The sequence below is a fragment of the Caretta caretta genome, chromosome 27 (genome assembly GCF_965140235.1).
Source record: "Caretta caretta isolate rCarCar2 chromosome 27, rCarCar1.hap1, whole genome shotgun sequence".
Taxonomy (NCBI): domain Eukaryota; kingdom Metazoa; phylum Chordata; order Testudines; family Cheloniidae; genus Caretta; species Caretta caretta.
In genome coordinates this window covers 14739767-14753757 of record NC_134232.1, presented here as the reverse complement: position 1 = coordinate 14753757, position 13991 = coordinate 14739767, and the positions used below count along the sequence as shown (strand labels likewise).

General features: G+C 53.0%; 1 protein-coding gene across 10 annotated transcripts in view; it reads left to right on the top strand.

The window, feature by feature from the left end:
• Window positions 1–13991, top strand: part of LOC125626683 (zinc finger protein 385C) — a 203778-nt gene that overhangs the window by 132568 nt on the left and 57219 nt on the right. The window contains exons 1-2 of one of the 10 annotated variants that reach the window (XM_048829992.2): window positions 6511–6564; window positions 11505–12134. The exons of 7 other annotated variants lie outside the window; for them this stretch is intronic. In XM_048829992.2, coding sequence (XP_048685949.1) covers window positions 11616–12134 — 519 coding nt within the window. In that variant the 5' untranslated portion in view covers window positions 6511–6564; window positions 11505–11615. Of the gene's footprint in view, window positions 1–6510; window positions 6565–6706; window positions 6848–11504; window positions 12135–13991 lie in introns of those variants that run through there. 2 more of the 10 variants (XM_048829991.2, XM_048829993.2) reach the window with 2 other exon arrangements.

Below are 13991 nucleotides of genomic sequence, written 5' to 3'. Positions count from 1 at the left end.
CCTGGGTGACAATCTGGCCCCATTTGGAATCAATGGCCAAACTCCCATTGACTTCAGCAGGGCCAGAATTTCACTCCTTGCATTTGTTTCACAGTAAATCTATGTGCTAGAGATGGCATCTTCCTATCTCCGCCATAAGATCCCTTCTAGGGTATAACCGTGTCCCAGGACGGGTAGTGTAAACACCGGTCATTGTCTCTGTGCCGTTTCTGAGAACACTGTTCCGCGAGATTCAGGTCATTCTCACTGTGAACTGGGAAGAATCCCTCTGTGCTATCTGTAACCTTGAGCCTGTGTGGACAGCTGAGAGGGCTTCTGGGCTCGAGTCCTGCCTGGAGCTACAGAGCAGGTAGGCCAGCAGGTATTTCTCGGTGATGGGAGCGATTTACCAAAGAACCAGCTCCTCTAAACCGTATCGCACGAAGGGAGCAGGAGGAGGCTGACGGGAGGAAGCATTCGCTGCCAAGAGGGGGTTCTGCAGGCTGAGAGGATGGCAGTGCCATGTGCATGTCTGCGTCCCTCCTCTGAATTGTGAAAGGCTGGGAATTCCTAGGGACAGGGAACATTTCCGATATGGAAAAACACAGGATTTGTTATTAAAACTGTCTATCACCAGAGCTTGGGGAGGAGCAGTTTACTCTGCAAACTATCCAACATCCAAACACCCTCCAATTAGGGTAAAAGGATGCTTTGGCCAAGAGCTGTTTAGAAACCCTGTCAGCTTGAAGCGATTCGTACGTGGCAGGTCCGTCCTATGAAAAGATGGCTCCTACTTGTCCCCGCACACCTCTTTATTTCCCCTTTCTCCTTTCCAACCAGCAGCAGGGAGGGATGTCCTGTGGATAAGGCACTGGACTGGGGATGCCACAGACTCCCTGTGTGACCTTGGGGCAGTCACTTAGTCTCTCTCTGCCTCAATTCCTCAGCTGTAAAATGGGGATGGTACTTCCCTACATTAGCGGAGTGCTGGATGGATAAATACATCCCAGGTTATGTAGTTCTTGGATACCAGGGGAACAGGAGCCAGGGCATTTCTTTAGCTCTTCCAAAGCATCCAGTGCCCCTTTAACTACCAAGGTAAGTGGCCAGATTTTCAAAAGAGCCCAGCACCCAACATGCCTGCTGAAAGTCTGGCCCCAGAGATGGGTGCTGAGCCCTTGGAAATCAGGTTGCTCAGCACCTCTTGGAAGTGTTCAGGACCTTCTGACTCAGGCCCCGGAGGAGCAGTGCCCTTGGTTCCTGATCAGACATGGAAGGAAATGCCGTAGTAAACCATGTTTATTGTGCTGAATCTTAACTTGGCTCCTGTGCCCCAAATGCCCTTGCCTTCCTGGTGAGGGCTAATTGGGAACCTCTCTGAGCAACTCATGTTCCTGCTCTGTAGAGCATGTGACGGTGCTGAAACCCAATCGGTGATAACAAGGGGGAGCAGCCGGAGGCCTAGCTAGAAACACAAATCTCCCACGGCCAATTCGCTAGCTAATCTCAGGGCTTCCCTTTTAGCAGTTGTGGTCTCCGAATGGAGACAAGTTTAAATTACAGGTGCACTTCTGAGAAGGCTGCTAAGAATCCTGCTGCTGTCCCAAGGAGAGCTGCGGCCCATCTGTTGTTAGAATGATTTATGACATGTAGAGTGCCCAGAAATGTGGCAGGCATGTTACAGAACGGAGAGACGAAGGTCCCTGCCCCAAACAGCTCACAGTGAGATAGGAGATGTAACGTGACAAGAAGGGGCATGGGAAGGAACACGGAGAGGTTGCAGCAAGAAGATCGCATCGAAATTCAGTTTAAGCGCATACACCCCTTGGTGAGTCGACCGGATGTTAATGGTTTGGGGTGTTGCTGCTGGGGTCATTCTGGAGTGCGTGAGTCTTGCTGAGGGGTTGGGATGTTGACTGGGGGCTGCTGGGTAAACAAAAAGGTCCGGAGTTGTCCCAGGGTTTTGGAGGGGATAGAAGTTCTCCTGCGTCGGGGCACGAGCCCGTATCTCTCTATTGATGGCCAGGAAGAAATTTCCCCTGAGAGCAAGTTACCCTGTAACGGCAGGGTTTCTTGCACCTTCCTCTGAAGTAGCGCTGGGCCTAGATGGACCCTATAGCAATTGCTAGGTGCTGTTTGCCCACCAATTCTGCATGTTTTCAGTAGGGTCTCCCCTAAGATCTGGTACCCTATTAGCCACCACTTCCCTCCCACCCTCCAGTGGAATGCACAGTAGCCTGCAGGACTGAATGTGGCTAATATCATTTTCCAGATCCCAGGGAAAATGTAAGCAGTTCCCACTTCCTGGCTAGACCAGGCTGCTCCATCCCTGGCAGTGGGTCCTAGCGGAAGGAGGTTCAGTGCAAGGACAGGGAGAGCGGAGATGAATCTTTCCTGCTGTCTGTTGGAAACTGGGTTAGCCTTTTGCGCTTCCGGACGCCTCTATTTCCCAGCCGGTAGGGTCCTCTGGACATTTCTGTTCATTAGCCCTGGAGCCAAATGATCTTTCAAGTTCTAATGTGGGCTCCTGTGAGACTGGAGGAGGAGAGCGCTTGGTGCAGCGAAAGTGATTCAAAAGACCAAGTCCTCTCTCTCACTTGCCTGAGTGCATTTTCATCTTCCGAGCCCCCGTCTTTGGTTTCATCTCAGGGCCCGGTAGTGCGAGGCGGGAGCTAAGGTATCCGGGCGAGAACATTCTGGGACAAGGCGTCTCTTGCCAGCCTGTCTCAGATCTTTAAAAAACCCTCAGAGAGAGGAATTCGCTCTCCAGGCTGGCAGCCTTCCCCTCCCCGTTCCAAGGGCCAGCTTCCGCCAGATACAATACAGCTCCTAATCCAGCACATTCCACCCAAGTCCCTGCCCCACCTCCCTTCATCTAATTCTGGATCCACACCAGGAACAGGTGAAGCAGGAGGCGAGAGCCACGTCTCTGCACCCCACAGGGGCTGGACAAGATGGGGCCGGGCAGCGGGGAGGTAAAAACAGGTACATGCAGGCTCCTCTCCTGAAGGATAAGCCCTGGGGGTGTGTGTGGGGGGGTGTAAATCCCTCCAGCTGTTAACGTTCCAGAGCGGTCAGGCGTCCTCACACGGGAGCGGGTCCCCCTCCAACCATCCAGGCATCAGGCAGGAGAGGAGAACGTTCCGGGTCCTTTGCCCTCGGGGGCAGGCCTGTGCCACACCACACCCCGCCATTCCCCTATGCCCAGTGCTCTCCCGCTCCGAGACTGCCCCCCCCCCCACACACCGCTCACCACGACTGTCCAGTGCCCTGCACACCACCGCCACTACCCACAGACCCCTATACCCAGCACCCCCCACAAACTCCCCACTGCCCAGCGACCCCCACCACAACTGCCCAGGGCCCTACACAGACCCCCCACTGGCCAGGGCCCCAACACACACAGAGCACCCCCACTGCCAAGCCCCCCCCCCAACCTCCCACTTCCCAGCATCCCAAAACACACAAACCTCCCCTACTGCTCAGCACCCCACCCCACCCCACGACCCACTCCTCCATGCCCTGCATTCGGCCACACTCTCACCATGTCCGCCGGGCTGAGCCGGCAGGGTGACCAGGGCTGGCTCCCCGGCACAGTGTGATCAGCCAGGCCGGAGCAGGAGCGGGGCTTGCCTGGGCCAGGCTCCCTCAGGACCACTTGTCTGGTGGGCCCTGCCCGAGCCCCCCGTACTGCCCCCTCCACCGGCCAAGACCGGCCCGGTGTCTGCACCTATCCCAGGTGGCTCAGCCCCGGGGAGGCGAGTGGGGACCCACAGGTGGCGGGCAGAAGAGACAGGTGGGAGCCAGACCCGCACTGGGGAGCAGGGCAGACCTCTGGGACGCGACCCCCGAGAGCCTGCCTGGCCCAGCTGCGCCCACTGGCCCCGTGGCCAGCTGCCTTGCCTGGCCCACGTGGTGGAGCCCGGCTGCTGGGTGGCAAGCCCACTACAGGTGAGCAAACGCTTACACAGCAAGGCCTGGGCGCTGGACTGCCCCGGGCGAGGGGCCAGACCCAGCCGTGTGGATGGGTTAGACGGGTCTGTAATGGGCCCCTTCCCCTTGGCTCCGTTGTAAACCCGGCGCCGTGTGACGCTTTAGTTTGAGCATCCAGCTCTGAACTTGCAAACAGATGGGCATGTGCCTGCCTTTACACTGGTGAGTCAGCCTGGGTGACTTCAGGGGGACCCCTGGTCTGGCAGAGTCAAGTATATGCCTGTTCGCAGCATTTAAGTCTGGGGTTCTCAAACTGGGGCTCGGGACCTCTCAGGGAGTCACGAGGTTACTACATGGGGAGTCAAGAGCTGTCAGCCTCCGCCCCAAACCCCGCTTTTCCTCCAGCATTTATCATGGTGTTAAATATATAAAAATTGTGTTTTAAATTCATAACGGGGGGTCACACTCAGAGATTTGCTATATGAAAGGGGTCACCAGTACAAAAGTTTGAGAACCACTGATCTAAGTAACACGGAAGTCATCATGTTTTACCTGTCCGGGTGTCGGCACGCTGGTCTAGCTCTCCTTAGTGCAGACGCAGTCGTATCAGTATATTATGATTATTATTTACTTACCACGTGTATCACAGCAGCACCTAGCAGCCCCAATGGACCAGGACCCCCTGTGCAGAGCTATACACCCTCTGCCCCGCCCAAGAAACCCTATTCCTTGCCCCAAAGAGCTTACAGCCTCGGTAGGAGCTTTACACCAGTATAGCTAAACCTAAATGGGAAGGAGAATAATATCTCCTGGTAAAAGGCACGTTTAGGCTGGTGTAACTGCATCCGCACCAGCATCGTGCCTGTTATAACGATTTTGGTAACAAACCACCTCCCCTACCCCACTTAGCTGTAGTGGGACAAAAACTGTCTGTGGGCCAAGCCTAAACCTCTCTCCTTCAGAGCCGTGAAGCTGGGAGAAACATAAATGAGTGAAGTTTACAAATTATAGGCAGTGCTGGCACCATCAATAGTTAAGGTTGGCAGTAGTTAAGGTTGCCTAACGGTTTCCATGATAAGCCCCTGTTTTGTGTTGCCTCTAATGTGATGGAAGATTTTTGATGTCTCCTGAAATTACGTTGCAGAATTTTTCATCCCAAGAGGGGATACTCTTGAACTATTGCTCTATCGAGAGCGTCTCCAGCAAGAGAGATGTGGCAGACCTGCCCATGATACAGTGTGATCTTATGGTATTATAGAGCCATAGGACTGACTTAATTGTTTAAAGGGGGAGTCAAGTTGGGAGAGGTAATATCTTCTCTGCACCAACTTCTGTTGGTGAGAGAGACAAGCTTCCGCGCTTGCACGGAGCGCTTCTTCAGGTCTCAAGGGGCAGTGTCGTTTTCAAAATTGTGCATGGTAGTTTTTTGCTCACCGACAGACAGACCCTTACCACATTAAAACTTCCTTTTGACCCACCATTGTTTGTACCACAAAACCAGACTAGTCTGTTTCATTTTGACTTGTGAGTCAGTATCTATAATAGTTGGGGGGGAAATAGGCTAGTTTCAATCATCGGCTGATCCATTTCTGTTATCTGGCATCAGCTGGGGCTGGCCTCAGCGAGAGCCAGGATACTGGACCTAAGGGATTTTGGGTCTGCTCCAGGCTGGCCATTCCTTGTTCCACTTTCCATGTCCCATGTTTCCCTTTTGGGTTCAGGTCGCCAACAGCGATGCCACGTTTGGATTGCAAACGCTGCAGGAGGATGTATGGTCTGGTCTTGTTTTGTTTTGTTGGGTGTTTGTTTTTTAAAATAAACGTCCATCCTTTGGAATTTACAAATGAACAGTTAATGGAAACCTTTGGATTGCTTTCTTCTGCTGAGGTTTTTCTGCCGCATCCAGCACTGTAGCTCCAGCCTCATACAAAAATCGGGGAGGGGGAGGGAGAGGGGGAAATGAGACCTGCCTGCGTTGAGGTTAAAAGACATTTCCTTTAGGTGAGATTTGTTTTCGGCTGGGGAAGGGGGCAGGAGTCTGTTTTTGAAGGCGTATAGACGATGCAGGGATGGGTAGTTCTGTAAAGCAGAGGAGCCCAGGGTTCGATTCCTACCTCTGCCGCAGGCTCCCTGTGGGACCGTGGTCGCCAAGCTCGGAGCTGGGTTTCTCCAAAGAGCTCATTGCCCAGCTAGACACCCCGGGGGAGCCGCTTCGTTCATGACTGCTTGATACAGGAGCTGACCGCCTCTCCAAGGGGCCCATGGCGTCTCTGGGGACCCTCCCTTTGTCTGTCTTGTAAACTCCTCAGGCCTGGCGCTGCCTCTTACCATGTGCAGCAGCTGGCATACTCTCAGCTGGGCTGTCTGGGTGCTCTCACGTTGCACATCATTAATCCAAATAGCAGCTCACAGTGTGGGCGATGCCTCAGCCTGAAAGGGGTTTTTTTTTTGGAAGGAGGTCAGGCCTGTGGCTTGGGGGGAAATAAATCACCTGGGGAGAGACAGGCCCCTCCAGTAAATCCCCCCTCCCACCAGCCCCCCCTTTCCCCATCCAGCCCTGGCCACCGCTAGTGGCCACTGCAGCTGCTGGCAGCTGAGAGCATCTGAGCAGGCAGAGAGTCCACAGAGCAAGATGGCTGCTCCCATGTCCCAGTGAGTGTGTGCAGGGCTGCAGGGCTTTGTCTCCACACATCCCTGCCTCTCCCGGGGCACCGCTTCCTTGGGGCAGGGGGGGCTGGGCTTGGCAGCAGCCTGCAGGGTTCTGCCCCTGATGCCTTGGGAAGTCACTGGCTTGGGGCGGTGGGGGGGGCGTAATTTTTGGTTTACAAGAGGTGGGGGGCTGGTTTGATTGTTATTTTCTCTATTTAAAAAAAAAAATCCGGGAGGTTTGCAAGCCCGCCCCCCCCATCCCAAATCCTATGGCAGCTTTTCAATGGTACGTATCTGGGGGGCTGGCTATGCAGGGGGGTGGCTGTGGGGGAGGATGTTGCTCTTCTCTAAGCAGTTATCCAAACCTGGTCAGAGATCAGGAGCCAGGTGGGTATGTCAGCGGTGTGTTTGTAATCTGGCCTTTGGCTGGGGTCTTTGAGGCGTGGATGTCAGGAGAGGGGCTTATTGTCTTCAAAATACATCTGCCCAAACCTCTCTCCAGCCAGGCGAAATGGGGGGGATGCCCCGGAGGGGATGGGAAAGAATTTGGTCACTTTCCCCCCCAGACACACACACCAGCCTCATCTGAGAAGGAAACATGGCTTTTGATTATCTGCCTAGTTCACAGCTGTAAGGGGAGTGAGCAGACCTGGAGTTCGCCCACACCAGCTGCTCCGGATCCAGGAAATGCAGGACGAGCTGCTGCTTTTCACTGCACCTTGCCCACCCCTCGCTTTCTCCGAGCGCTTTCACTTTAGCAAGGAAATGGTTGGATGCATTTTTACCCATGTTTTAGCCCAGGTCCCCCCCACCACCCCCCGGCTCTGTGCATTGGAGAGGCAAATTCTTCGGCTGATCCTTGCCTTTGGGATGGGCAGTCCTGAACATATTTTTGACTCTTTTTTAGGCTAGTCCTTTTTTAAAAAAAAAACAAAACAACCTGCTTGATGCTCTTTGTAGAGGGTGAGAGGCTGTGAAGTCAGTTTGTTTGTTTTGGAGTTTGGGAGAGAGCAGAGAAAATGGAAGGTTTTATTGTGATCCGTGATTATTTTGTGTATTACGGTAGCACAGAATTCTTGAGATCCTCAGGACTGTAGCAGCTCAGGTCCCTCTGTGTAGGGAGATACCTGGGGCTGGAGGTTCTAGTGTTGGGGGCTCAGCTGCCCCCATTCTTCTTATGTCACTTGTTCCCCCACGGAAGCTCTGCTGAGTGCTCCCAGGGAGGCTATGGAAGCGGGTCGATGCATTTGCACCCCCTGTGAGTTCAGAGAGCTAGCCATGGCCCATGCTACCATCCCAGGGAAGGCGCAGGTGGGGGTGGACGCTGGGGCAGACTAGCGGGGGGAATGGATGGGACCCAGTGCTCTGGGAGCTAAGCGAGTTTGAGGGACCCTGAGCCATCTCACGTGCTCTGAGGAGGATCAGGGTCTTTGGGGTGGAGAGACTTACCATGACTGCCCGAGTGTTAGTACGGTGAGCAGTGACGTTCCCTGTTGGGAAAGCGGCGGTTAGGGGGAGCGTGGGCTGTTGTGGGGACTGTGAGCGGGGCTGTGTCTGTGTCCTAGGACCCAAGACCTTCTCTTGCTGGGCTACCGGCCCCCACTCTGCTGGGTCTTTCCTCCCCTGCATCCCGTGCAAAAGCTGTGTCCCACTCAGGGGAGAGGAGTTACCTGGCACAGCACCTGGGGGATGGTTGGGAGCGGCTGCTTCTCAAGGAGAGTCTTGGTGGGGCCGCCAGGCAGCTGGAGACAGGAGACCTGGTGGAGCTTCCCCAGGCGCTGTCTGACTGGCAGTGGCCGAGGAGACATTTAGCAAGAAGCTTTTGGCTTTGACCCTTAGACAGGCAGGGCCATCATGGCCTCCCAGGAGGGGACATTTCTCTCTCCTTCCCAGGGGAGCTGAGGGTGAGGCTCTTGGGCTTAAGCTGGGCAGGAAGGCTGCAAGCTTTGCAAAAGAGCCTCTCGCTTTTGGAACCTTTTTCCTGTGTGCTCGCAGCTGCACCAGGCAGAGGAGGGGACAGGAGCTGCCCCAAGGAACCCTCAGTCTTGGAAGAAAACAGAATGGCTACATTAGATTTAAAAGGATATCAACCTTCATGCTTCAAGGCACGAATACCCTGCAGTGGGGAGGAAACCTCCCCTCTGGGCAGGTGGGCCCAGTATCGGGTTTCTCTTTCCTTCCTCGGAAGCATCTGATGCTGACTGCTGTCAGAGACAGGCTCTTGGACTAGATGGACTCTAGTATGCTCCAGTCTGGCAGATCCTTTGCTCCTGCTTTAGCACCTGCTCCAAAGCTCAGTGAAGTCCGTGGAAAGGCACTCCTGGCTTTCGTGGGCTTCGGATCAGGCCCTGAGAGGGGACAGTTCCATGTGCCAAATGCATCTAGGTGCAAGACAGGTAAATATTGTTCCTGGTACAGTTGGTGGGTGGGCAATTGCAGGAGGCATGTGCTTGTGTGGGAGGGTTTTGAACAGGGAAGAGTACCAAGGGTTAGGAGCTTTCTCCCCAGCATGAGGGGCTGTTAAGTAGCAGAGTCCAAATTCTGCTCTGCCTCCTGCCCAGAACATCCACACAGGCTTCCAGGTGGCCTTGAGGCCAGCATGGGTAAAGATGGGGCAGAACATGACAGATCAGGTCCCTTGGCCTGCCGGAGTAGAACAGCGTGAAAGTTTCCTTTGGGTTGAATGTTTTTGGCCGGCTGGAATGGCCACGTGTTGAGACCTGGGTCTCACCCATAGCACAGGTGGACTAACAGTGCTTAGCAGGTGCCTGGCTCTTCACAGACATCCTCCCATACCCCAGAGGGAGGCAGGGAAGTACCATTCTCACCATGCTACAGATAGGGGAAACTGAGGCAGGTTTGCTAAGTGAGGTGAGGTCACAATGGGGAGGAAGTGACATTGCCAACATTGGAACCCAGGAACTCCTGACTCCAGGTCCGGTGCTCATCCCACTTGCCCACACCTCTGTTCACCCCTTCCCTGTCCGCGCAGGTTCTGCTGTAGCTAAGTCCGTTCTGAGTGTCCGTGTGGCTGGGTGACAACTCACCTTTGCTGGGGGATGCCCTGCGCCTCTCTGGCATGCTCAGCTGTGGCTGTCTTCCAGTGTACTTCCCCCTCCTCGGCTGGGCTGAACTGGTTACATGTGCTCGGAGAGCAGAGACCAGTGGAGTGTTACAAAGAACAGATTTGATGAACAGGGCGATTACGGGGGGAAATTTAGAGTACTCGGAGCCTTGGCACAATTGGCTGCCGTCGGGAAATGCTTCTGTGCCAGAAGCCCCTAGGAACCGTGGCGATTCGAGGGCGAGTCTGTGGGCAAGTCACAGCCCTTTGTGTTTCAGACAGGAAATGGTTGAAGAAATATACTGACATGGGAAAAGACTTGCTAGTTCGGTGTTGGCTTAGGATTTCAGAGGTCCGGTGGGCGGGAGTGCGAAGAACCCGTAAACCAAGGGGAGGTTGCAGTGCCCGGCCTAGTGTCTCCTGGAGCAGCATTCTCACTGGAGCCAAGGAGAAACCGAAACCCGCACAGCATCGAGTGGGGCTTGGAAGGGGACGGGGGGGCCGCACAGTCCATAGCAGAGGCCAGCGTGCACGATTGTGGCACAGATGCTACGTTCCATCCAGTCGGAAGTGGAGCTTTGGGGCACGCCCTCTCTCTGCTGCTGGAGACTCTCCCCTGCTTTCCTCTCCTGTGGGCTCAGGTTTGGAGGCAGGGCTTGCCGGTTTGATGAAAATGTTAATTATAGTAACGTCAGTTCCCTTCTCTCCTTCATTCCCCCCATGCCCTTTTCCCCTGTAGTGCCCCATGCTGCTTCCTTTCTCATTGTAATGAAGTAAAGTCAGCACCCAGTGAGGGGTGTTAATGGGTGGGATAACCTGCTCTCCCTGCCTTTTGGGAAATCCTAGGAGCAGATTCACCCGCTAGCCACAAGGCGTCCTTTGCAAGGGTGTCAGTGGGAAATGAGGACTGTAGACCATTGCATAGAAGACTTTCCTTCTCACGCTTGTACTTCCTTATCCCTTTCTTGAGCTGTCTGTAAAATCCCAGCACTTCAGAAGCGAGCCGCGTCTGGGCCATCCACAGAGGTGGGAACTAAATGCATTTGCTAGGGCTTCGGAGTTGCCTTTGACTTGCTCGCATGTCATAACCTAGGCCGATCGCCCAGAACTGTGAACAGCTGTAACGCTCGTCACTGCCGTGCGTGTGGTGGGAAGCCTCCAAAGGCGCTGGGGCAGGGTGTGCCCAGTAGGGACGGGAGAATGCCGAGGGGGGGCTGATGCAAAGGGGATAGAGGGAGGAGCAGCTGGATTGTTTGGGCTTCCAGACATGCTTTGTTCAAGGGCCCGTTTTCATGGCAATGAGAACCAGCCATTGGGCTGCATTATCTCATGACCTGGTGGGAGGGGGGCATTGCATGAACTTCCTACTGCTGGGTGAGGCTCCACGGTTAATAGCAACACTGGGGGCACCCACATAGGCCGGCCCATGGAGTTTTAACCCCTGGGTTACCTAACCTGGCTCAGAGGAGTGTAGACAATTTGCTGGAACCTTTCCATGTGCTCACGCTCTTGCCATTATTACCCTGAGCTGCTGGTGATGGCAGCCAAGGGAACAGATGGGGTGGAGGAGGCTAGCAGAGATGAAGCCCTGGTAGCCTGCACCTCGCCCTCGCAAAGCATGCTCTGGGCCAGGGTATGACTCCTCGCCTCGCCACCTCTGGATGGTGAAGGGGAGGGTCTGTTGGCCAGGGAGGACAGAAGCGTAAAGGAATCTCTCTGAGTGGTCGGCCTGTCCAATGGCGGCTGACACTCAGTTGGACGCTCTCTGCGGTCGTTTAGTGCCGCCGTAACCCGGCGTTAAAGACAAGAATAAGTAATGAGCGAAGACAAAGGTTTGCCAGCGCCCTAATCCCTCTCCCCTTGTCTCTTTCATCTCCAGTCGAACCAGGAAAGTGGTACTAGACCTTCCTTACTAAATTAAATGTAGAGGCTGCTCCTCCAAGGGAAAATTCAGTTCATCCGTAGTGTTTGATTTCCCAACCACAGCAGTATGGTGCCTCCAGGGAAAAAGCCAGCCGGGGAAACTTCCAATTCCAACAAAAAGTGCAAGCGCTATTTCAATGAGCACTGGAAGGAGGAATTTACGTGGCTGGAGTTTGACTATGAAAGGAAACTCATGTTTTGCATAGAGTGTCGCCAGGCACTGGTGAAGAATAAACATGGCAAAGCGGAGAATGCCTTTACCGTGGGCACGGATAACTTCCAGCGCCATGCCTTGCTGCGGCACGTCACCTCTGGAGCTCACCGCCAGGCGCTGGCGGTTAACAGAGAGCAGCTGGCTTTTGAAGCTCGCGTCCATAACCACCAAGAGCTGCGCTCCGCCATCAAGGTGGACGTGAACCCCGCCAAGATCGCTGTCCTCACCACCGTGTACTGGATGGCTAAGGAGGAGATCCCGGACGAGAAGTGCTCCTCCCTGCTTGAGTTCCAGAAGTTCAATCTCTGCCAGGCGTTGCTGACCTCGGAGCACAATGACTGTTACCACCCCAGCAGCGTCAAAGAGATGCAGGTGTGTGTCTGAGCCGGGCACTGTTCGGTTGTCTTTTCTGTCCTTGTGCTTGATCGCAATGGCTTTGGGCTGCCCCCCCTGCTGGCGACATGCCCACCAGTAAAGACACCTTAATGCCCCCAGTTCAGCAAAGGCCTGACACCCATCTCCAGCAAAGCACCTGGGAGCCAATTTGGGAAAAGCATCCCTGTACACAAAAGCTCTTTGCGTGTCCTTTACCTAATCAGTGGGACAGGAGCATGTACTTAAAGTTTTTAAAGCATTCCGGAATCAGAGCCATAAGCACATGCTCCAGTCCCACTGGACGTGTCCCTAAGTGCTTTGCTGAACCAGGGTCTAAGAGCCACCTTTTAACAGGGAGCCTCCTGTCTTAAAAAACTACTTGAAGGTGTCCACCATGTAGGTTTTGGTATAATTTTATGGACCGTTAATCATGATGCCTGGCACTCTTACTGTGCTCTATGTTCTCCTAGTGCTCTGCTGGCGTTACCTAATCAGTCCTCACCAAACTCACTGGGAAGTGGGTAAGTAGTAGTGTGGCCCCATTCTACAAGTGGGGAATCTGAGGCACGGGCAAGTTAATGCAACTGCACAAGGCCACTCAGCTGTTCAGGGCCTGCAAAAGGCCTCGGCTTATTTGGTGCACAGGTCTTGTTCGCTGGCCTCTTGCAAACGGGTGAATTCCCCCTTGGGGAATAGTGGCAGAATCGGGACAAGAACCTATGAGTTGCTTGGGGTCACCTGTTGGCTCAGTCCATTAAGCCATGTGGCCTCTTGGTCTACACTAAACCTTCACATAAAACCACTTGCAACTGGCGATCCTTCCTTGGTGTTCCTTTGGTGTGGAGGCTCAAGACAAGTTTCTCAGTATTAAAAATTGATGCAACATCTTGTTGGTGTCGACAGCTAATTAGGCAACGAGGGCATTCCTAGGAGTTCGTAGAAAGTGATAGAGTCCATCAAAGACTGGCCTTTGTCAGTAAACAGGGAGTTTTGCATTCGTTCACATGCGTTTAGTGTACATGGGCAGCCAGTGGACTTTAGAAGGAAGTGCAAAGAATCCATTTTTAAAATCGGAGACATTTTTTTTCCTCCCTCCTGTTTGAATGTGCCAGATTTCACAGTAAATTAATGATGAATATTTTAATGATAAAAACTCAAGAGATCAATTAGCATACCAGAGCACCGTGGGGGGTTTTTGTCCTTTTTTTACCCTAAACTGGGTGATCAGGAAGATCAAGTTGAAGGCAAAGAGTTCAGAGAGGATTTTCTTAATTTTACAAATGTTTCATGCCTGTTAAAATCAAATTAATTTGTAGTGAATTTTGGCTGTTTGCCAGTCATTTAGCTAAATAAAGAACCCTATTTTACTGCAGCTAAACTAACCCACTAATTAGATTTCTCAGCCTCTAATGGTACTTGCAGCATTTGGAGGGAAAAAAAAGGATTTTTTTTTTTTCAAATTAGTGGTATTTTAATGAAAAGGGTCAAATAGAATTAAGGAGAAAAAGACACCATGAAGTTTCATGGCTTCTTCAGCATGTGATTTGTTTTTAAAGCATGAGAGTAACTGATGAAATTATAACAAAATAAAAAAGCAGGTCTTAGGTATGTTAATTATACTCTAACGAGGATGAGATTCAGGAGTCACTATGTAGGGTAAGGGGGGAGATTTGGAATGCATTCCTATTTGGGATCCCACCTAAGCAGGTGCTTAATGTTAAGCATGTGTTTATGGCTGATTGAAATCAATGGGACTTAAGCACAAGCCTAAAGTAAAGTATTTGCTCAGGTGCTTTCCTGAACAGGAGTGTTAGCCTGAGTTTTCAAATACCATTTTATCAAAACGAGCAGCAA